The sequence below is a fragment of the Peromyscus californicus genome, unplaced genomic scaffold (assembly GCF_007827085.1).
Source record: "Peromyscus californicus insignis strain IS unplaced genomic scaffold, ASM782708v3 Scaffold_5__1_contigs__length_169319896, whole genome shotgun sequence".
In the NCBI taxonomy this organism is placed as follows: Eukaryota; Metazoa; Chordata; class Mammalia; order Rodentia; family Cricetidae; genus Peromyscus; species Peromyscus californicus.
This window is the reverse complement of record NW_026294573.1, coordinates 9,512,041-9,535,607: the sequence shown is the minus strand read 5'-3', so window position 1 is coordinate 9,535,607 and position 23,567 is coordinate 9,512,041. Positions and strand designations below refer to the sequence as shown.

Sequence of the window (23,567 nt, the reverse complement as noted above, 5' to 3'; positions counted from 1 at the left end):
TTCCCATTGGCCGGTATCGTGGTAAGCCTCCTGAGGCGCCGGGAGCCGGACCTCACTGCCCTTGCCCCGGAGCGCTCAGTTCTTCTGCTTCTTCCTTGTCGCCTCTGCTCTGCCGGCCGCCGCCATGGACCAGTGAGTGACCTGCACGCGCAGCCGGGCCCGAGAGACTTCCGGGGCCGAGCGTGGTGATGGCGGGGCTCTGCCTACTTGTCTCCCCGCTCGCCTCAGTCCCGGGGGTCGCCTGGCCCTCCTTGCGCAGCCCGCGCCCTTCCCCGTCGGGGTCCCCGCGCGGGCAGCGCAAGCCGGGCCGCCCCTTCCTGGGAGCTCGCGGCTGCGCCGGGCTCGCGGGGAAGGCAGGCCGCGGTGGGTGGGGGCCGGCCCACGCCCCTTCTGCGGGCCCGGCCTGCAGGGGTGATGGCCAGGGGCAGGGCAGCAGAGGCTTCGCGTGCCCGGGCGCCCATTAGAAGGAACTTGGTGGTCCGTGGAGCAGCGGGGTGCGGGGTGCAGGCGGTCCCAGGTGCCTGCCATGCGATCGCAGACGGGGAGGTGCGGGCTACCTGTCCTATGAAAAGCCACCAAGTGGCACTAACATCCTTTCCTTGTTCTTTCTCCGGCCCCGTCAGAGCTGACATTGCACTGATTGGACTGGCTGTCATGGGCCAGAACTTAATTTTGAACATGAATGACCATGGATTTGTGGTAAGTGGCGGAGACACGTTGCCTTCCCGCGGTGAGCATTGGCCCGGTTTTTCGCAGATCCCGAGGCGGCTGGAGGGTGCTCTCAGTCAGCTCTGTTGTTGCTTGCTTGTGTTTGTAAAAGTCCTGCCTTAGTTGTGCTGTCCCTGTAGTCGAAGGAAGAGCTTCCTTAGATAGAGAGGTATTTAAAGCAGTGGTTCTCAACCTGTGGGTCGCAACCCCACTGGCCACCCTCTAGCTCCCAAAATAATTACATTACGATTCATAACAGTAGCAAAATTACAGTTATGAAGTAGTTATGAAAACAGCGAAAATAGTTTTATGGTTGGGGTCACCACAGCATGAGGAACTGTGCTAAAGGGTCTTAGGGTTAGGAAGGTTGAGAACCGCTGATGTAAAAGGGATCTTGGAAGATATAGCATTCTAGCTCAGCTGGCTAGTGAGACTTGGCCAGTGAAAATGGGATTTCTTTTTCCTTGTAGACAGCATCTCACTGTGCTGCCTCAGCTTCAGGGCTCAAGGATTCCTCATCTTAGCCTGCTGAGTAGCCAGGGCTATAGGATCCTCCTGCCTGTGGGTTCTGAATGTTATTTCTAAATAGTAACATGGCTTAGATGCCAGGATTACCAGGGACAAAAATCCAGGCAGTAGTGACAGGCTCAACCTGATAAGCAACAAGTGGCGGCTGGCCTTTGCCTCAGTCCTCTGCAGTTTCGTCGTGCTGTGACCTAACTTTGCAGGGATCAGCTGCACATAAGAAAAAGAGAAGGCAGACCAGCTCTCTGTAGACCTTGGGCCAAATAGACATTTCGTTGTTCTGGACCCACCACCCGAAGGTCACAGGTGTCCCGATCCTCTAAGCCAGCCTTTTCTCCTCCAGGTCTGTGTTTTCAATAGGACCGTCTCCAAGGTTGATGACTTCTTGGCCAATGAGGCAAAGGGAACCAAAGTAGTTGGTGCCAGGTCCTTGCAGGAGATGGTCTCCAAGCTGAAGAAGCCTCGCCGGGTCATGCTTCTTGTGAAGGCTGGGCGAGCTGTTGATGATTTCATCGAGAAACTGGTAAGGCCAGCTCTGTTCCAGACTGCTAGCACTCGGAGCCTTTGTCTGTTCCTCCCTCTCACTGTCTTACTTCAGAGATGCTTTTACTTTCAGTTGCTGGATGTGAACTGATCAGTTCTGATGAAATGATTGCTTAAATCATTTCAGTCTTGGTTGGCTTGATTGGCACTTAGACAATGGTAGTTCTTTTTTATAGTTTTTTCTAAAAAGATTTTATTTTCATTTTACTTTATGTGTATGAATGTTTTGCCTGCGTGTGTAACTATACCACACTCGAGAAGTGCCTGAGGAGGCCAGAAGAGAACGTCAGGTTCCTTGGGATTGGAGTTAATACACAGTTGTGACTTACCATGTTGATGCTAGGAATTGAACCTGGATCCTCTGCAAGAGCAGTCAGTGCTCCTAAGCTGTCTCTCCAGCCCCCCCCCCCCAAAAGTAGTATTTGTGTGGGTGTAAGCATGATGCATTGGATGTAGAAGTCAGAAGACAGTTTGTGGGAGTTGGCTCTACTTCCTCCATGTGGTTCCTGGAAAGAACTCAGGTTGTCTGGCTTGATGGCAGGAACCTTTTCCCACTGAGCCTTCTCACTGGACCAAGATTCTATTTTTATTTAATATATTATTATTAATGTGTGTAGGGGAGCATGCAGGTGGAGGTCAGAGGACAACTTTGTGGAGTCAGTTTTCTTCCGCTTTTTTTCGGGGGGTGGGAAGGAGGGACGTGTCGAGATAGGGTTTCTCTGTGTTGCCTTGGTAGACCAGGCTGGCCTTGAACTCAGAGATTTGCCTGCCTCTGCCTCCTGAGTGCTGGCATTAAAGGTCCACCCCCACCCCCGCCCCACATACACTGGCTTCCTCATCTGATTTTGCTTTGGTTGCTGGGATCAAGCTTGGGTCATCAGGCTTACTCAACAAGTGCTTTTACCCACTGAGCCATCGTGTTGGCCCCATAATAGTATATTCTTGGGTGGTCATAATTCTGGGACCCTGAGGACATTTCAGTTTGTGAAGAGTAACAGCATCTGAACAGTGGTCATCTATTAGTCTCTGTCTGATTTGACATCTGGTGTTGTGCAGGCATGTGTGCTTGCATTACTGTTGGGTTCCTCTGGCTCCAGTGCTGGAGACTGACTGCAGGGCCTTGTGTATGCTCCATAAACACAAGCACCCTGCCTAAGCCAGATCCCAGCTGTTTTTCTGTTTGTTTTAGTTTTTCTTTGTTTTTGAGACAGAGCATTACCATGCATTTCTATTTCTAGCTGGCCTGGTACTTTAGTAACAGCCCAGCTGGCCTTGATCTTGACAATCCTCCTGCCTCAGTCTACTTAGTGCTAGGATTATAGGTACCATCTACCATACCTGTCTGTGTTTTCTGTTTTTGTTTTAGTGCTGAGAAATAGAACCCAAGGCCTTTCACCTTCTGAGCACACTCTAACACTGAGATGTATCCCCAGTTCTGGTATCTTTTTTCTGTTTTTTGTTTTGGTTTTTCAAGACAGGGTTTCTCTGTGTAACAATCTTGGCTGTCCTTGAACTCACTCTGTAGACCAGGCTGGCCGTGAACTCATTGAGATCCACCTGCCTCTGCCTCCCAAGCGCTGAGATCAAAGGCGCGCGCCACTGCCCAGCTCAGCTCTGGTATCTTGCAATGTTGACTGTAATATTTATGAATGTTTAGTGCTACTCACTAGTAAACCATAGTGTCCAAGATGGGTTTTATTTAGACATGAGTGGCCCCCCTACTCCTACAGAATAACAATTCTCATAAATAGTTGTTTTATTTAGCATCCTTGTACCAATTTGTTGGCTTCAACAAGAATATCTTTCAGAGAAAAAAAATATGCTTATGAATGAAGGAGAACAGGTGAAAAAATTTATTTAAATACTCAGAAGTAACCACAATAGCCACTGGGGGGGGGGGGGGGGAAGGTACTGCTTTAGAAATGATGTTATGTTAGAAATAATGTGATCACAGAGGGAAGGGTTGCAATATCTAGAAGAGTATTGTTATCAGGTTTGTTTCCAAGAGAGAAAAAACTGTAACCAGTTCGCTGCTGTTTTAGGCGGCTTGAAAGGAAGGATGCCGTGATAAAGGACATAGTAAGCTTCCTGTGCAACATGATGCCAAACTGCCCACCATTAGCTCCAAACAGTGGGCTGAAAGCTGGTTGATTTTTCTTCAACCTAGGAAAGTACTGAAGTGATCTCAAGTGGAGCTTTGGAAGGGGAGACTGAGCAATAAAGAATAAAACCTGGCCAGACGTGATAGCGCATGTCTTTTATCCCAGCTCTCCAGAGGCAGAGGCAGGTGGGTCTCTGAGTGAGGCCATAGCAAATTCCAGGCTACCCAGGACTGCACAGTGAAACTCTGTCAAGGAGGGAAGGGGCGAAGCAGAGGGAGAGAAAGTATGTTGTGGAGGGGTCTGACTGGGTTAGTTAGTTAGCCTCCTACTTAAAGGTGCAGTTACAGCCAGAGAGGATTACTGGGGTCTACATAGTGAATGCTTTCTCACTGTCTGTGCGGGATAAATTCTTGTTTTTAGTGGTCAAGGTATGTTTCATTTCTGTCTTTGGTCCACCCTAAGCTAGTATTTGGTTACAGGTACCATTGTTGGACACTGGTGATATCATCATTGATGGAGGAAATTCTGAATACCGGGATACAACAGTAAGTGTTCTTCAGTCCAAACTCTGTCAGGTCTTGAGAACATTCTAGAAAGAAATATTGGCATTGTAAATGTGACAAAATCGTGAACTGCCTTGTGATCCTTTGGGGATTGGTACTGGTGGACTAGATCTCAGCCTTTTTCTGCTAAGACACTTGATGGATGGTCTTTTAATAAAAAACTCAGAGCCAGATAATCAGGGTGAAAGCTGAAAGATCAGAGAAGCAGAGCAGCTGCTAGTTCTTACCTCTTCAAAATCCTCAGCATAAAGAGAGAGAGTTCCTGTTTCCTCACATCTTATATACCTTTCTCTGCCCTGCCATATTACTTCCTGCAATTAAAGGTTTCCGAAGCAAAGGCATGAGATCTCAAGTGCTGGGATTAAAGGTGTGTGCCACCACTGCCTGACATTTGTGTCTAATCTAGTGGCTGGCTCTGTCCTCTGATCCTCAGGCAAGTTTATCAGGGCACACAATACATCACCACACTCCTAACTGCTTGTGTGTGTAACTCAAGAGACGATGGCTTAGATACAGTAGGTTAGCTTTTTTGCACAATCTCTGCCTTCTATAATGCATGGCATGCCACTGTGCAGCATGGTTGAGAAGCACTACCTTTATGGTGTCAGACGCCAAGGCAAGTTGCATGGTCTGAAGTGTGAAATGTGTAAGTCACCCACTGAACTTGTTCTTCATTGCATTTTACCCTGTAAGGTCTTTTCCATTAAGATGGGAATGTGGCCGGGCGGTGGTGGCGCACGCCTTTAATCCCAGCACTTGGGAGGCAGAGCCAGGCGGATCTCTGTGAGTTCGAGGCCAGCCTGGGCTACCAAGTGAGTTCCAGGAAAGGCGCAAAGCTACACAGGGAAACCCTGTCTCGAAAAACCAAAAAAAAAAAAAAAAAAAAGATGGGAATGTGTGTTCAGGTATCCCTCTTGGGGATTGTGTAGGTATCTCAAAAATCAGTGTTTTCTTTTAAATTTTTTACAGGGCCTCAAGCTTGCAATCCTGTATTTGTAGCCTCCCAAGTGTTTGACTTACAGGAGTCTGTTACTGTTTTTAAAGTTTAGCTCATCTACACTGAATGTACACACTGTCTTGAGTGACTGCCTGCTCCTAGTCCCTTGGGTCATTTACTAGCAAACCTGAGCTCTCTGTACTGGCCTTACACCTCCTCTCCTTCATCAGAAGAACTTATTTTTGTGAGAAAACCCTAAAATTGTTTTTCTCTCTTTCAGAGAAGATGCCAGAACCTCAAGGCCAAGGGGATCTTGTTTGTAGGGAGTGGAGTCAGTGGTGGTGAGGAAGGGGCTCGGTATGGGCCGTCACTCATGCCAGGAGGGAACAAAGAGGCATGGTGAGTATCATCAGCACCACATGCATTGCAGCACAGGACCAACCTGGTGTGAACAGGACAGGGAGACGGTTCTGTGCTTGGTCTCCACTGTGGACATGGAGGGGTTAGATCTGGGAGGCATTGGGCACGTTCTGTCATCCAGACATTTTGTTCTTATGTCACATAAGTGCTTGCTTTCCTCTGGCCTCTGTCCTGTCAGAGCTGCCTTAGCCCAGTCCTAAGCATTGACTTTGCAGGTGTCAGGTTTGGGGGCCTTTTCTTTGGTAGAGGGTGGAATAGTGAGGGGAAGGTCTTAGAGGTTACTATGAATTAATAGTGAGGGTGGGATGAAGTGAAGAGTTGTTTTTGCTACAGATAAGAGCGTCTCTAATGCACTGCACAGTCCTGGCTTTTCTCTGATCCAAATGTGCAGAATCATGTGGTACCTGGTAACAGACACCCAGATGGGGAGGGTGTCTTTAAAGATGCTCTTGTTTTGCTTGGGTTGAAGTCATGGCTTGTTCTAATAAAGAGATGGAAGACTCTTCTGGTGCTTTGTGGGGACCAGAGTAGCGAGATGCTGGGATGAAACCCAAGGCTTCGTGCATGTTAAACGTGTGCTTTACCACTGAGCTACATCCCTTGCCTCTCTTCCATGGTACTTCTGCCTTGCCTTTTCCCTTGTGTTGACTCGGGTGTTCTACAGCCTCCACTCTGAGGCCCACACACAGGGTGTGGAGGTGCACACTTGTCCGCAGTCTGGACTAGAGTTTCTCTGGAAAGTTGAGCATTACTCTTAGAGCAGCGTTCTTGAGCATTGACCTGAAAGCTCAGGCCTTCTCTTGTTAACTGAACTATACTTCCCCCTTCCACAGGCCCCACATCAAGACGATCTTCCAAGCCATTGCTGCAAAAGTAGGAACTGGAGAACCCTGCTGTGACTGGGCAAGTTCTGGGCTCCCCTTTGGCAAAGCACACAGCTGAAGAAAGACCCCCTTGTCCCAGTGATTGCTCTGTGCTATAAGCTTCTCAGTCGAAGTCACTGCCCAGCTGGTCCCCGAAGCACATACCTGTCTGTCACTGTCCCCTAACCAGTCCTTCAGGGCCTGGAGGTTAATGTGTTGAAGCAGCTCCTCAATCCTACCAAAAGGAGGGCTTCAGAACCAGGAGCAGGGAAGCGAGGGGTCCTTATAGCTATTTACTTTGTGGTCAAAGAATGCTGAAATTAAAGTGGGTCTGCTGCCTTGTCACATCAGATGTCTCATGCCACGAGGATCTAAGAATCTCTGCATAGCCTGGGTTTTGGGTTTTCTGTACTTGGATGTTCACCAAAGCTCAGGAATCTGGCCATAGGCACTTTCCCTCCTGTTTGGTTGCTGTGAGAATAAATACTCCATCTTGTGGCTTTAGCCAGTGCCATGGATGGGAAAAGTATATCAGCCTAGGGAGTAGCAGTTGCCACTAGGACTCTTTGTTAACTGCTGGTGTGACCTGGGACAGATCACTGCAGGAGGACCTGTCTGAGAAATCCCCAGGTGGGCTAGATGGTCTCTATGCTCTCACCAGCTTTTCTTCCTCTTCCCTTTCCTTTAATTTTACTTTCTTTTCTTTTTTCTCTTTCCTTCCTTTTCCCCTTCCATTTTCTCTCTCTCGTCTGTCTCTGTCTGTCTTTGAGTTATAGTTATCTATCTGGTGTATGTGTGTGGGAGAGTTCGAGGCTGATGCGGAGGTCAGAGGACAGTTTATCAGAGTTGGTCTCTCCTCCCACCATGTGTGTGCTGGGGTCAAACTCAGGTCTTCAAGCTTGGCAGCAAATAGCTTTACCTGCTAGACCATCTGACTGTCCCCAACGCTTAGTGTCTCCTCACTGTGTGGCCCAAGCAGACCTTGGGCCCTCAGTCCTCCCTCTTAGTCTCCTGAATTACAGGCCAGTGCACCACCACACCTAACTCCCTTTTTTATACCTGTTATTTTATATGCTCACTTTGTTATTTTAGTGATATGCATGATTAAGAGTAGGGATAACATAAGGACCCAGGCTTGTGGGCATAAGGGGAACCATCCCACTGACCTGCCAGCTTTGGTGGCTGCCTTTTCCCCAGGGGTCAGTGTCAAGTTCTGTCATCCTCTGCTAAGGTGGTCAGAGGCTGTGATGTGAAAGCTGCCCAATCTTTCCAATCTTCTTAGTCTGTTGGACTCCTTCCTTGATGGCAGAGCACTACCGTAGAGTGCAGTGACGGTAACTTCCTTTTAACCTCCGCTAGGACAAAGTCAAAAGGAGAAGCCAGCTTGCACTTCTGGGTCTTGACAACTCTGGCTGCAGAGTTGACTGCTGTGGGCTGAAGTTGGGTTCAGGCCCTAAGAATAAATGGTAGAGACTGTAAGCAGTGACCCTAGGTTCATTCACTGCTGGAGCAGCAGGAAGGGTGAAGTAAGATGTCCTCATCCTGCACAGTTAGTGTCCAAATCGAAGGGGCGGGCTGGTGATGGAGGAATCTCTGTCTGATAGAAACATCACAGTATCGCTACAGCAGGGAGTGCCAGGAAGGACTGTCCCCGCTGCTCTGCCGTGGGGACAGCTCCCTGTGACTGCAGAGCCAGTGCCGTGAAGGGCTTGGCTCTGTGGACCTTGTTCTTGTTCCCTGCCCATTAGGCAGTTTCAGAACCTGGCTTCCCAGGTAGCCTTTCTAGAGGGCAGAATGTCTTGCTTAGAGTAACCCAACTGAAAGACCCTCCTTAAATTCCCCATGATAAATTGATAAACTGATCAACTGGATACATCCTGCTAGCTTAGCAAATACCTTGCCAGTGATGGGACCATGAGAGAATGCGTTTCTGGACTTAAAAGGTGAAGGTGATACCTTGATAGAAGGGCATTTTACCCTCAGTAGCTGTTAGAATGACTATATTACTTTTATATCTAGGAAAAATAGAAGTAATTTATTTTGACCAGCAATTGCTAGAAATGTGTTAACGTTAAGACCTGGAGACTTTAACTTGTGGCTGGAGTAGGGAGCTGCTTTTAGTAGTGACAGATAGTGGGAAGTACAGGCAAAAGAGCTTGGGCATGTTGGGAGGTTCCTATTAAAAATCCTGTTTTCTCACAGTATTTTTGTATGAGGTGGACCTTTCTGAGACTTCTCTTGTGTAGTCTATTGCTCTGAAGGCCTCTTGTTCTTATGCCCTGACAGGTGGGAGACGAGGGGGCCGGGCACTTTGTGAAGATGGTGCACAATGGGATTGAGTATGGTGACATGCAGCTCATCTGCGAGGCTTACCACCTGATGAAGGATGTTCTGGGCATGCGGCACAAGGAGATGGCCCAGGTGAGTCCCAGGCACTGTCTCCACCTGAGTAATCACTGCTCAGATGAGGGAGAACTTGCTACTGACAATTAATACTTCCTCCTTCCTGTTGGCCTGGCTGTCTGGTGGCCCGCATGGACTCAGCCTAATATAAGGGAAGCGACGGTAATGGCATCATAAAATGTGATAGCCAGCCAAGAAGCAGTAATCATGGTCAGCAGTTAGTGAGCCATGCTTTGTCAGACCCTGTGTGTCACCTCATATATGTCCCTCCCTCTGGAACCCTGGCCTTAGGCATGGTAGACAAGTCCTCTGCCACAGAGCCCATCCCAGTCCTTACTCTCTTACTCCTACCTTTGCTCCGTAAGTGAGGTGAGTAGCTGTCTTTGTTGATCAAGTTAGGATTAGAGCTCTGGAAGTTACTCAGAATAGTTCATCCCAGGGGTGGGAGAAATGGCTCAGCAGTTGAGAGCACTTGGTACTCTTGCAGAAGACCGGGTAGGGTTCCGTTTCCAGACCCTAGTGGAGGCTCACAGTCATCTATAACTCTTGTTCAGGGTATCTGATGTCCTCATCTGACCTCTGTGGGTCTTGTATACAGGTGGTGCATATGATTACATGCAGGCAAAACACCCAAACAGGAGAAATAAACAATTGGTAAGCAATAATAAATCTTTAAAAAAATTAAGTTCATCCCAGTGGGGAAACACAAGCATTTCCCCAACATTTTACTATGAAAATATTCAAACACTGAAAAACCCCACTGTCTACACGAGTGTGCACACCACCTGGATCCCACCATAGCATTTCCCTGCACTTTGCCACCCATTGTCCAGCCCCATACTGTTTCCTCCTGCATGGAGACATTCCCAAGTAATCTGTAGGAAAACAGGACCTTTTCCCCAATACAGCGTCATTAGATAAACATTGAATTACAAACATAGGCAAGTCTGTTTTACCAATCATTTTAAGAATCTTATTTATTCGTTGACAGTTTTATACACATAAAGTGTATCTCGATCACACTCACCCCAGCCTTCCCATTCTACTCCCCTCCAACACCCTTTACCTCCATGATGTCCCCCTCCTCCCTCATGTCCTGTCTGTCTGTCTGTCTCTCTCCCTCTTCCTCTCTCTATCTCTCCCTCTCTATCTCTCCCTCTCCTCTCCTCTCTCCTCTCTCTCTCTCTCTCTCTCTCTCTCTCTCTCTCTCTCTCTCATAACCTACTGGCTCTAAACCCTGCGCCTGCTAGAGTTGAGTTCATGAGGGCAGCAGCCATTTTAGGTTGGGGTTCTGAACTGATTACTGAGTAGAAGAGTCGGTCTGAGCAAGAATGTATGCTTGCCCTTCACTGCGTCTGTGATGTGACCAGCTCTGTAAGCTCCATGTAGTCGTGTGTGTGTGTGTGTGTGTGTGTGTGTGTGTGTGTGTGTGTGTGCATGCACACACACAGAGCTGGGGATTGACCAGGCCTCACGGACTGTCACTGAGCTTCACCTCCTGTCCCTGACCCTCACTTACCTTGGCAGCTGCTTGTCTCACTGGCTTGGCCTTGTTCATTCTAAAACATTTAACTTAGTTTTCATTATTTTTGTTTGTATTTATTCGTTTACATAATAACGTATTCTTCCTACAACGAAAGTGAATGCTTTACTATATGCAAGACATTGTTTTAAGTATAAGACAGTGAGGACTGGATAGAGCTCAGAGGTAGTGTGTAGCCAATCATGTGTAAGGTGCTTGCTGTATGAAAGTATGTAACAGTGAAGATAACTAAAGCGTTTGCCTCAGGAGCTTGAAGACAAACAATAATAGTGAGTATAGAGTTTAAAACCAGTAATCATTATTGTAGACAAAGCAAGCTGGGATTAACAGGCAGGTTTGGTTTGGTTTTGAATTTTAGATTTCTTTTTTCTTTTTAGATTTATTTTTATGTGCATTGGGTGTTTTGCTTTGTTTTGTCTGTATGTATGTCTGTGTGAGTGTACCAGATCCCTTGGAACTGGAGTTACAGTCGTGAGCTGCCATATAGGTGCTGGGAACTAAACCCAGGTCCTCTGGAAGAGCAGCCAGTACTCTTAACCACTGGGCCATCTCTCCAGCCCTAACAGACAGGTTTTATTTTGTTTCCTATCTTTATTTTTGTGGTACTGGGGTGGAACTCAGGGCCTCCTGCTCACTAACTTTGTGTTCCACCACTGAGCTACATCCGGTCCCAAGAGATGGATTTAGATAGGGCAGCAAGGTGACAACAAGCATAGACCCTAATGAAGTGAGGAGCTTGGTTCCATGGAGAGGGCAGTTCCAGTGGTGAGAAGTTAAACCACCAGGCTGACACTCAACACAGCTGCCTGAGCTGGTGGGCGTTACTCAGTAGGCAGGAGTCTGCTGGCCCCACGGCTCAGCAGTGGGAGTACCACCTGTGGAGGCAGGGATAAGACAAATGAGCCAGGGCACCCACATAACCCCCCACCTTCTCTTCTATGTGTAGGCATTTGAGGAGTGGAACAAGACAGAGCTGGACTCCTTCCTGATTGAAATCACCGCTAATATCCTCAAATTCCGGGACACTGATGGCCAAGAGCTGTTACCAAAGATCCGGGACAGCGCTGGGCAGAAGGGCACTGGGAAGTGGACCGCCGTCTCAGCACTGGAGTACGGCATGCCTGTCACCCTCATTGGTAATGTTGCACCTTTCACCTGTGCCTTTGGTCCCACTGCTCTGACCCTGCTGTCCTTCTGGACTTGTACTCCGGATAGGTGTTGGAGGCGGTCTTTGGCCCTGCTCAGGTGACAGTGCACCTTTTCCTCTTTCTGCACATGGGAAACTGTCTGCTTATGGGCTCCAAGGTAAATGGAAGTTACTGTCCTTTCTGTGTGGTTTTAACGTTGGCATATTTTAACATTTGACTCAGGTATAGTCAGTAACCTAAGACCTTTGTCCAGTTGGTTCTTGAGATAGTCTTGATAAGTAGCCCAGGTTAGCCTTGAATGTACATCTTCTTGCCTTAGCCTCCTGTGTGCTGGGAGTGCAGGCATGCCTGGCTTTTGGGGCTTGTTAGTTTTGCTAAGATTTCTGTAATGGGTCCAGTAATGAAAGTTCACAGACTAACACATTTTGTTTATGTAGTCAACATTTTTAATATTTTACAGGTTCTGCCCACAGATACTGGAAAAACAGGGCATAACCTAGGTTCCTTCTCATTTAGAAGAAAACTGCTGTCCACATCACTTTTTATTAATGGACTACATGTCCAACTCAGAGATAGAAGGCTGGGGTATGGTTCAGTTGGGAGAGTGCTTGCTTAGCTCTGGGATTGATCCCTGGTGCTGCAAAAAAACCAAAACCCAGAAAACAAGAGAATAAGAAACCAAAAACTGGTTATGGACTGCTTTGTTGTTGTTGTTGTTGTTGTTGTTTTGAGACAGAGTCCTGTGTCTGTTTGTCCCTGTAGCCCAAGCTGACCTGGAACTCATGGAGATCTACCTGTCTCTGCCTCTTGAGTGCAAAAACTGGTTCTTTAATCTCTGGGAGTCCAATTATCGAGAATGAGGAGGGTTTATATGAGCGAGAATTGTTGAGACCAAGGTTGGATAAAGCACAGGGACAAATAGCCAAATGAATGGAAACACATGAACTATGAACCAATGGCTGAGGGGTCCCCACTGGATCAGGCCCTCTGAATAGGTGAGACAGTTGATTGGCTTGATCTGTTTGGGAGGCATCCAGGCAGTGGGACCGAGTCCTGTGCTCATTGCATGAGTTGGCTGTTTGAAACCTGGGGCCTATGCAGGATTGTTTGGCTCGGCCTGGGAGGAGGGGACTAGACCTACCTGGACTGAGTCTACCAGGTTGACCTCAGTCTGTGGGGAAGGCTTTGCCCTGGAGGAGATGGGAATGGGGGGAAGGTGAGGGGGACGGGAGGGGGGAGAACAAGGGAATCCGTGGCTGATATGTAGAACTGAATTGTATTGCAAAATAAATTAAAAAAAAAAAAAAATTCTAAAAAAAAAAAAAAAAAAAAGAAGAAACTGGTTCTTTAAGAATAAAATTAAAAGCCAGGAGGTGAATCGCTGTGAGTTTGAGACCAGTGTAGTCTATAGAGTGAGTTCTAGGGCAGCCAGGGCTACACAGAGAAACCTTGTCTTGAAATACAAACAAACAAATAAACAAAAAAAGAATAAAATAAAAGGAGCTGAGTTCAAATCCTGAGATCCACTTGGTAGAAGGACAGAACCAACCCCTGAAGTTGTCTTCTGACCTCCATATGAATGCCATAGCATTCGCATGTTTACACAGAGAGAGAGAGAGAGAGAGAGAGAGAGAGAGAGAGAGAGAGAGAGAGAGAAGAAGAGGGAGAGCGAGAACTAACGTAATAAAACGGAATAATAAGCCAGGCACAGTCTGCTCCTGTAGCCATAGTTACTCAGGAAGCTATGACAGGAAAATCACTTGAGCCTAGGAGCTCAAGATCATCCCGGGCATGTGTGTTCATATGTGTATATGTGTTGTCAGAGGTCAGCATCCGCTGTCTTCCTCAGTCACTCTTTACCTTTATTATTTATTTTTGAAACAGAGTCTCTCCATTGAACCTGGACCTCACTGATTGACTAGAGTAGCTGGCCAGCCAGCTATAGGGACCACTGGTCTCTGACACTCCTGGGCTATGATCATAGTTATGTGTGGCCACCTCTTGGCTTTTTTACACAGGTGTTGGGGACCTTGTATGACAAGCACTGTACCGACTCTGTCTTTTTTCTTAAAGGATAGATTGCCCCTCTGCCAAGGTTGGAAAGAGTGAGCCAGGTGCTGACAGAAATCTTTGCTCCTGGTGGAATGGTTCTTCTGTAATAACGCGGGCATTTTATGTTTACTTTTCCAGATACAGATGTCTCTCCCTCCTTCTCCTTTATTTTCTGATTAGTCATGCCTCACCCTGTGTTAGACATTTGGGGCAGGGCAGATGTGTGTGTGTGTGTGAGTGTGTGTGTCCTGCACAAGTAAGAGGAAGTTGGCTGCATTTTGGCCAGTCCCAGTGGTGCTGTGTGCAGGGAGCATCTACCCACCACTGACTCGGCTACATCAACAGCATTACTGTCCTCAGTTGTAGACTGGGCTCCCTCCCACCAAGCTGGCTGAATGTGCTCCTTTCCTACCTAATGAAAGGAGGAAGGACACAGTCTCAGTCCGGCTCACTATAAGACTGGGAGGCTTTGCCACACTTGTGTTGCATAAATGTCAGTCATGCTGCAGGGAAGGAAAGGGGCTGGGTAAGAGCAAGAAGACATCTCCTTCTTGCCTTGTTCTCTAGAGGTGGCTCGTACCCCTTCCCCAAAAGTGCCATGTTAGTTGTTAGTCCCAGAGATTCAACCCATTTTGTTTGGAGGAAAAGAAAATTGATTCATCTGAAATAAATTGAGCAACTGGCCTGTCACAAGGGTGGTTTGTGAAAGCATTAAATGTCTTAATGTATTGTACTGAAGGATATTGTGAAACCAGTGGTTATGGATATTGAAAACAGCTGGGGGTGGAGAGATGGCGCAGCAGTTAAGAGCACATCCTTCCCTTTCAGTGATTGGCTTCCCGGTACCCACATCCAGTTGATCCAACCCATTGTAACTCCAGTGCCAGGGACATCTGACTCCTGGCCTCTGAGGGCACTTGCATGCATGTATACACACACAAACACACACACACACAATTAAAAATAAATCTTACCCAAAAAAAACAACCTAGGCCTGGGGCTAGTGAGATAGTCTAGGAATTAAGAGCACTTGTTGCTCTTGCCTAGGATCTGGCTTTGGTTCCCAGCACCCACATGGTTGTTAGTGGTGGTCTGGAACTCCAGTTCCTCTTCTGGCCTCTGAGGGTACTGCATGCAGGTGGTACATTGACACATGAAGGCAAAACACCCGTACACATAGAAATAATAAATTAAAAAGTCATTTTTTAAAGCTGGGCATGGTGGTGGTGAATTCAAGGCCAGCATGTTCTACATAATGAGCTCCAGAACAGCCAGGACTAAGAGAGACCCTGTTTCAAAAAAACAAACACTCAAAAAATAAATCAACTTTTTTTTTCAGGGAGGGGGTAGTTTTGAGACAGGGTTTCACTGTGTAACAGCCCTGGCTGTCCTAGAACTCACTCTACAGACCAGACTGGCCTTGAACTCATAAATCTGTCTGCCTCTGCCTCCCAAGTGCTGGGATTAAAGGATGTGCACCACCACCACCCAGGCATGTATCTTTGAGTCACACTTAAAAATTTATTTTCAGGGGCTGGAGAGATGGCTCAGAGGTTAAGAGCACTGACTGCTCTTCCAGAGGTCCTGAGTTCAATTCCCAGCAACCACTGGTGGCTCACAATCATCTGTAACGTGATCTGGTGCCCTCTTCTGGCCAGCAGTCATACATGCTGTATACTAAATAAATAAATCTTTAAAAAAAAAAAAAATTATTTTCTCCAGTGGTGGTGCACACCTTTAATCCCAGCAGATCTCAGGAGGCAGATCTCTGTGAGTTTGAGGCCAGCCTGGTCTACAGAGCTAGTTCCAGGAAAGCCAAGGCTACATTAAAACAAACAAACAAACAAACAAACAAAAAAAAAAAAACCGTCTTGGGGAAAAATTTTTTTTCAAATCAGGTATGGTACACATCTGTAATCCCAGCAGTTGGGAGGTAGAGCCAAGAGGACCAGGGGATCAAGGCCATCTTCTGCCACATAGTAAGTTTGAGGTAGCTTGTACTTTGTGAAATCCTGTCTCACAACAAATTTCTTCTAAATGGAAACTGAAATTTTGCTCTTGGGTTAATATTGAGTAACTATATATAATTATTGCCTTACCTCTGTTTCACCTTAAAACTTCCCTTGAGTTTCAGGTTGGTCTTTATGGTTGAATACATTCATGTTAGGACTGGCTAACTCAGGAGTTGTAGTTGTGGGATTAACTCTTCAGAGCTCCTAACCCAGGTTACATTTGGGCTAAAGCGCCCAGCTCTCAGTGGAGATTGGATCTCGCTCACCCTTGCTCACACCCCTTTTCTCAGGTTTCAGGGGTTGGTCTTAAGGATCTCTGACTGATGCCAGGTGGTGGTGGCACACACCTTTAATCCCAGCACTTGGGAGGCAGAGGCAGGTGGATCTCAGTGAGTTCAAGGCCAGCCTGGTTTACAAAGTGAGTTCCAGGACTGTTTGTTACACAGAGAAACCCTGTCTCAAAAAACAAACGAAAAAAGGATCTCTGGTCCTCTTGGTGCGTGTTAGCTCTGTCTCTCACCCCTGCTCTGGCTGTGCACACCCCTTTTCTCTGGTTTCAGGTGTTGGATCTCTGACTGGCTCTCTCTTCCCCACGTAGGAGAAGCCGTCTTCGCTCGGTGCTTGTCCTCTCTGAAGGAGGAGCGAGTTCAAGCCAGCAAAACGCTGAAGGGCCCCCAGCAGGTCCAGCTGGAAGGCAGTAAGAAGTCCTTCCTGGAGGACATTCGAAAGGTGGGCAGCCCCTAGCTTTGGGCTTTGGTCCAGGGAAAGCTTGTGGGGGTTGTAGAGATCCTCCACCCTGTTCTCATTTCCAGTTTTTCCCTGTACTGTCCCTCTGTCTGGGGTCTCCTCTGAGGGGAGAGTGAAGCTGGGAGGTGGATGTGGCTCTGAAGCCTGGTGTTGCTTTCTAGGCCCTCTATGCTTCCAAGATCATCTCCTATGCTCAAGGCTTTATGCTGCTCAGACAAGCAGCCACTGAGTTTGGCTGGACCCTCAATTATGGAGCCATTGCCCTCATGTGGAGAGGGGGCTGCATCATCAGAAGGTAAGTGAGAGGTGAACTCAGGACTGCTGGCACAGGGCCCAGACAGTGCTTGCATTTTCCTGTGACTGGGAGCGCCGTCCTGAACACTGGCGACAGCGTGGGTTACGTTGGCAGAGCTCACTTTTGTCTCATGCAGCCCCACTCTGCTATCGGCGTCCACACCTTAAGACAATTGTAGTTCAAAAATATTTGGGGGGTGGGGGCACACCTTTAGTCCGAGCATTCCCACAGGTGAATTTCTGTGAGTTCAAGGCCAGCCTGAGCTACATAGTTCTAGTACAGTTATGACTACGTAGACAAACCCTTCTCAAGAAACAAATAAACAAAATGTATACAACACTTGCTAGGCCCTGGGCTCTGCCACCAGCACCAAAAAAAGGTTCTGAACATTTAGAGACTGTTTTCTTAGCACTGTTCCCTAGGCAGTACAATGAAGCTGCTTTATGTAACATTTACATTATAAGCCAGCTAGAGATGATTTAAAATAGACATAGTTTGTGTAGGTAATTTAAAATACCAGTTATTTCTCTGTGGGAGGCACTACAGGTGCCAGGCACATGTGGAGGTCAGCAAAACTTGTAGGAATTCTGCCAACTTCTAAGTATATCTATCCCAGTTATACATTCTGGGACTGGGGAAATTCACAGGATGAGTTCAGGGACCCACTGGACCTACTGTGAGTCTGGCTTTAGCCAAAACTCCGATAATCTCCTGACCTCCACACACCCCCACTTTAGCTGGAGGGCCACAGTGCTTCTTGGGATCTCCCAGAATTAATGTCAGTTCAGAACTGTATTCAGTAGCCTCAGCAAAGTCTGTTCTCCCCGGCCGCCAGCGTAGTTCCCCTTGTGAAAGGCTGTAGGTCCCGCTGAGGAAGGACTGGAGACAGGCTAACAGTAAAACTCTTAGGTAATTTATCAGTGTCCTTCCTCGGGGTCCTTCCTGGCTGTTCCTGCAAGGGGTTCTAGGTCTGAAAATTGGTTTATGAACTGAGAGTCCATCTTGCTGTGGTCCAGTGTAGACTTTCTTTCCTTTGAGCGTTTTCTGCTTCTTATCTATTCCATCCCTGGAAACACCACTGATAGCCAGTGTCAAAGGTCCACAAGAGTCATGCCACCATAAAATCACTTTACTGTGCTGCCATTACAGGTGAGGCCATTATGGTCATTGCCTGTGCTGCCCATTACGATACCTACACTCACCTTCAGTACTTTCCTTCTACCTTGTGGTACCTGAGGGGCTTTAGGGTTGGTCGTAGGCCCCTTACCCACTGAACCGTGTCACTGGCCCATTGAATACTAGGCTGTCTTATGAGGGGCTTGAGCACCCACAAATTTTGACTGAACCCATCCCCTGTCCACACTTGAGGGACAATCCAGTCTCTCCAACTGGATTGTCTATACCACATCCTGTAAGTAGCTCTGTGAGGAGTATCCTGGCCTTGGACTTGTCTCCTGGGGCCCACTCCTTTTTTCTTTGATAGGGGTTCTCACTTAGGCCAGGCTGGCCTTGAGCTATGATCCTTCTGTCTCCACCTCACTCTCTGTACTAAAAAAATAAAATAAAATAAATGTTTTTTTTTTAAATCTTTCTTATGGGGCTGGAGAGATGGCTCAGCAGTTAAGAGCACTGGCTTTTCTTCCAGAGGATCCAGGTTCAATTCCCAGCACCCACATAGTGACTTACAACCTCTGTAACTCTAATCCCAAGGGGTACAATGCCATCTTCTGGCCTCGCTGGCCACTGTATGCACCTGGTACACAGACACACACACACTTCATGCATTTGCAGGGTCGTACACATGAACCACAGTTGTGTATAGAGATCAAAAGACCATTTGTGGGGGTTGATTTTTCTCTTTGCACCATGTGGGGCCAGAAATGTGTTCAGATGGTCAAATACCTTTCCCAGCTGAGTCACCTCGTTAGCTCCTCTGTACTTCTAAATGTTATTTTGCTAGCTCTGAGGGGTGGGGTGGGGAGTGAGAAATGTGACTTTGAATCTCTGTAGAATGTGCAGTGCTTATTATTTCCAGACATTCAGTCTGCTGCTGTTTTAAGATTGATTTCTTGCGAACTATTTCAGTGTATTCCTGGGAAAAATTAAAGATGCATTTGAACGAAACCCAGAACTTCAGAATCTGCTGCTAGATGACTTCTTTAAGTCAGCAGTTGACAACTGCCAGGTACGTGGTTGGCATGGGTGGTGCTGGGCTCTCTGGGTTTCACTTAGCAGCATTGATGCCTGTGGAGTCTGTTGTGTAGACTGGAACTTTAGTGTCTCTGGGGCAGACCCACTGACCTTCTGCCCTCTGTGCTCAGGACTCCTGGCGGCGGGTGGTCAGCACTGGGGTACAAGCAGGCATTCCCATGCCCTGCTTCACTACTGCCCTCTCCTTCTATGATGGGTACAGACATGAGGTGCTGCCAGCCAACCTCATCCAGGTGAGCTTGGGAGTGGGTGGTACCCTTTACCTCGGTTGGTTCCTGAGGGTTGTGTGCCTACATATCACCCTAACCAACCAACTGCATTCCTTTCCTAGGCTCAGCGGGATTACTTTGGGGCTCACACCTATGAACTCTTAGACAAACCAGGAGAATTTATCCATACCAACTGGACAGGCCACGGTGGCAGTGTGTCATCCTCTGCATACAACGCCTAGTGGGACCTAGCTTCGCCCTCCCTCCCACCAACAGGACAGTCCCTGTGGTACACAGCACTCCTCTTTGCCCTAGTTCCTGCTCAGATCTTTTAGCCAAGTGTTGGCTGTGATTGCTGAAGAAGTCAGTCTGTTGTCTGGTAGTTCTGACACCATGCCCTCCACCTCGACCTTGTGCGCCACTGCGTGACCGCTCCCTGACTGAGCTGGGCCATGTGGGTCACAGGGGATAGATGTGTGGATTGTACAGCCTGGACTGTGGATCATGTATGGGTTCTGTTGTCCTCCACTCGGTAAAAGCTATAGTTACACTTCTGCGCGGTTTCTGGGCATGCCTGGACCTAACAGCTGCTGTTCCATTGGCAGAGATCTGCACTGAGTTCACTGTATGGGAATTGATTGCTTTTCCTTTAGCCTTATTCATTTTTGACTGTTTTGTTTTCTCTCTTTTTGAAGACTTCAAATAACACAGGACACATTAAGTTGAGGGTAACGATTAAGTCTGGAGGGAGGTGAGGAGGCACCGAGGAGTAGGAGACAGGGCTCTCGTGTTGTCTTGTCTTACTGGGCACAGTAGGTGCCTGGATGTTCATGTAACATCTATCCCATCACACACTGGTAATAAACTTTTTAGACTGGCTTGGTCCTCTCTCTGTCCTCTTTTGTACCAGATCTGTCTGGGTCCCACCCTGGCCTGCCTTGGATTTTTAGTGCCCTCAGTCTTCCTGAACCAGACTTTCCATTTGTCTTGTTTACTGATAGCCTTACCTGGCCAGGGGCCGTTGAACTGTGTTAAGCCAGCAGAGAACTCCACTCCGGGATGATTTTTCTGGACTGATTTAGAGTCAGTCCCAAGAGGGACCTGAGAGCAGAGCAAACAATGCCTGTTTGGACAGCTGGCATGTCTCATCCGTCTCTGGTTCAGTCTCAGGAGCTGCAGGACAGGCAGAGCTATGTGGGAAAGCAGCTTTTCATCAAATCCTCCTGCCTCAGGCCTCCTGGAGTACAGGGTGCATCTCTACCTCTCTTCCTAGATGTGAGGGCCAGGCCCACCTGCCCCTCCAGACCCCACTTACAGACTAAGGACTGTGAAAGGGACTCCTGAGAGACAGGTGGATGCCTGGAGAATAGAGCAAATCCTGAGGAGAAATGAGGGTGAAAACCTAAGACCGGGAGCCGGGAAGCTCAACTCGGCCCTTCCTAGTTCATCCTCCGAGAAGCTGTGGAAGGTAGGGTGGGTCTCTAGCCCTTCCTAGTTCATCCTCCGAGAAGCTGTGGAAGGTAGGGTGGGTCTCTAGCCCAGCCCCATTCCTGCTGGCTGTGTCTGGGGAAATCGTTTCATGCTCATGGTCTGTTTGCTCGCAGTAAAAGACATCTCCAGTGAGAACAGTAGCAGTTGGTCCTCAGCACCTGTACACGCAGCTGCCGTGTGGCCTGCCTTGTGTTGGTGGGGAGTTCACTGCGATAGATGTTCAGAAGGACTCTAGCCAGTGTCCTGTGCATAGCACACTGTATGTGTACTTAAGGACAGACTGGAGCTTCTCATACTCTACCACCAGCGCGATGCCCCCTGGAAAGCATCAAAGTGCTGGTTGGGGTGGAGCCCCGCATTCTGCATTTCCAACAAGCTCTCAGGTGGTGTCCATGCTTCTGGGCATACCTGTGCATGAACACAAACCTACACAAAAGAAACCAAGAAGCAAAACTGCCAGGGGTCTAATGTGCAGTATCATCAAGACCAAGTAGTTAGAGTTTAGATTCAGAGCCAGCCTGACAGCATTTTCCTCATGGACCCAAGCACGTAGCAGTGTGTTCATGTGCATGTAGAGGCCCGTTGGTTTTCTGACACGAGGTCTCTCTCACTGTGATCCAAGGCTCGCCCGATTCAGCTAGGCTGTCTGGCCAGTGAGCCCCAGGGATCCACCTGCCTCTGTCTCCCTCCCCAGACTGAGATTTCAAGCACATGCCTGGCACCTAATGATCTTTGCTTTTTTTACGTGGGTTCTAATCCCACCCCATCTCTTGCTAGCAGTGATTACAACACTTGCTTAGCATGAGTGAAGCCCTGTGCTCTGGCTCCAGCACTAACAAGGAAGCAGCAGGATGGCTCAGCAGGGAGAGGCCAAGCCTGACCACCCAAGTTCAGTCTGGCCCAACTCCTGGAAGTTAACCTCTGACCTCCACATAGTGTGTGTAGTGGGCTGGGCATGATGACACACTCCAGCGTGTGGGAGCTGGAAGATGGAGAGTTTAAGGCTCAGACCCCTTCCCTTCCTCCATGTAGGTAGAGTTCTTGCCCACCATGTACAAGGCCAGGGGACACCTGCAATACAAGCCAGAAAAGAAAGACCAGGGAAGAGAGGGGGAAGGGTTTTGGTATTTGTTTGTTGGGATTGTTTGTTTTTTTGCAGTCTTTCTATATAGCTTAGGCTAGTTTAGAACTCTTGATCCTTCGGCCTTGGCTTCCCAAATGCTGGGCGGATAAACATGTACTCACAGGCTGAGCTGGAAGCTGTTTTCTTGTTTGTGTGACAATCTCCTGTGTTCCAGGCTGGCCTCAAATTCACACTGCAGCTGAGGATGGCTTTGAATTTGTTATCTTCCTGCCTTTACTCCTGAGTGTTGGGGTTACAGGTGTATGGCCCATGCCAGGTTTACAGAAGCACTTTGACTGTCAGGGGTCTGTATTAACTGCTTCCCACTACAGAAGAAGCTTCTCTGGTCAAGGCCGAGAGCAGCACAACCCGTGGGTGTGCACATGAATACTCAGAAGACAGTTTACCAACATGTTCATTTAGTAAAACTACAGAGGTCGCGTTTCCCCCAGAGCCTGTGACCTCCTGGGCTTGTCTTCTTTTTAAATCACATTTATAATACCAGGCATTACCCTCCCAAGGCCTTTTTTTTTTTTTTTTCAAAGAACAAAGTTTTACTACTATGTAGCTCCTGGCTTGTCTGGGACTCTCTGTGTAAACCAGGCTGTCCTTGAACTTGCAGAGATCTGCCAGTATGCCTCCCAAACACTGGGATTAAAAGGTATGTGTGAAGCCCAGAGGATCCAGTGCCCTTTTCTGACCTTGAAGGGCACCAGACACACAGAACACATACATGCAGGCCAAACACCCATACAATGTGGTGGTATTGTGTTCCCCAAAATATTGTGCACCCTAATAAACTTATCTGGGGTCAGAGACAGAACAGCCACTAGATACAAAGGCTAGAAAATGGTGGCACTCACACCTTTAATCCTAGCATTCCAGAGGCAGAAATCCCTCTGGGTCTCTGTGAGTTCAAGGCCACATTGGAAACGGCCAGGCATGGTGACTCATGCCTTTAATCCCAGGGAGTGGTGGTAGAAAGCAGAAAGGTATAAGGCGTGAGAACCAGAAACTGGAAGCATTTGGCTGGTTACGCTTTCAGACTTCTAGCAGCACAGTTCAGCTGAGAGCCATTGGGATGAGGACACAGAGGCTTCCAGTCTGAGGAAACAAGACCAGCTGAGGAATTGGCCAGGTGAGATAGCTGTGGCTTGTTCTGTCTCTCTGACCATCCAGCATTTCACCCCAATAATGGCCCCGGGTTTGATTTAATAAGACCTTCTAACAATTCATGCTACAATACACATAAAAGAATGGAAATCTTTAAAAAAAGTTTACCGTCACCCTGAGCTATATAGCCAGCTCCAGGTGCGTGTGACAACCCCGTCTCAAAAAACAACGGAGTGGGAGACGGGGAGAGGGAGGTAATAACCAGATCCTCTTGGGACCAGAAGTGCCTGTCGCTAGCTCACATCCTGCAATCTTCAGAAACTATCACTTGCCACTCATACCCCTTCTAGAGAGGAAGTTTTGCTGTCGCGGAGATGGGAGACCTGCACCTCGCTTGGGGTTTTCTGAGGGCCAATGTAGGGCACGTACCTAAGACAGTGTGTGTCAAGCCTACACGCTCCACATGTTAGCGGACTTCTTAATCCTCTGCTCTCTCTGGACTCAGTGCCATCATCTCCAACTGCTAGATGAATCACAAGAGGTTAAGTTGTTCAACCCT

At 47.9% G+C, this 23,567-nt stretch overlaps 1 protein-coding gene across 1 annotated transcript; it reads left to right on the top strand.

Annotated features, from left to right (window-relative positions):
• Pgd (phosphogluconate dehydrogenase) lies at nt 1-20,166 on the top strand. Its single transcript, XM_052717452.1, has 13 exons — nt 1-132; nt 624-699; nt 1,577-1,756; nt 4,358-4,423; nt 5,659-5,777; nt 6,632-6,701; nt 8,948-9,082; nt 11,554-11,743; nt 16,418-16,548; nt 16,728-16,861; nt 18,947-19,046; nt 19,183-19,305; nt 19,404-20,166. Exons 1-13 carry the CDS (start codon nt 125-127, stop codon nt 19,521-19,523), a joined length of 1,452 nt encoding a protein of 483 aa, XP_052573412.1. The 5' UTR covers nt 1-124; the 3' UTR covers nt 19,524-20,166.
• The last annotated feature ends 3,401 nt before the right edge of the window (nt 20,167-23,567 follow it).

Coding starts and splice junctions, on each gene's coding strand:
- Pgd (XM_052717452.1), top strand. Junction 5,778..6,631: donor GGAGGGAACAAAGAGGCATG/GTGAGTATCATC, acceptor CCCCTTCCACAG/GCCCCACATCAAGACGATCT. Junction 16,549..16,727: donor TCCTGGAGGACATTCGAAAG/GTGGGCAGCCCC, acceptor GTTGCTTTCTAG/GCCCTCTATGCTTCCAAGAT.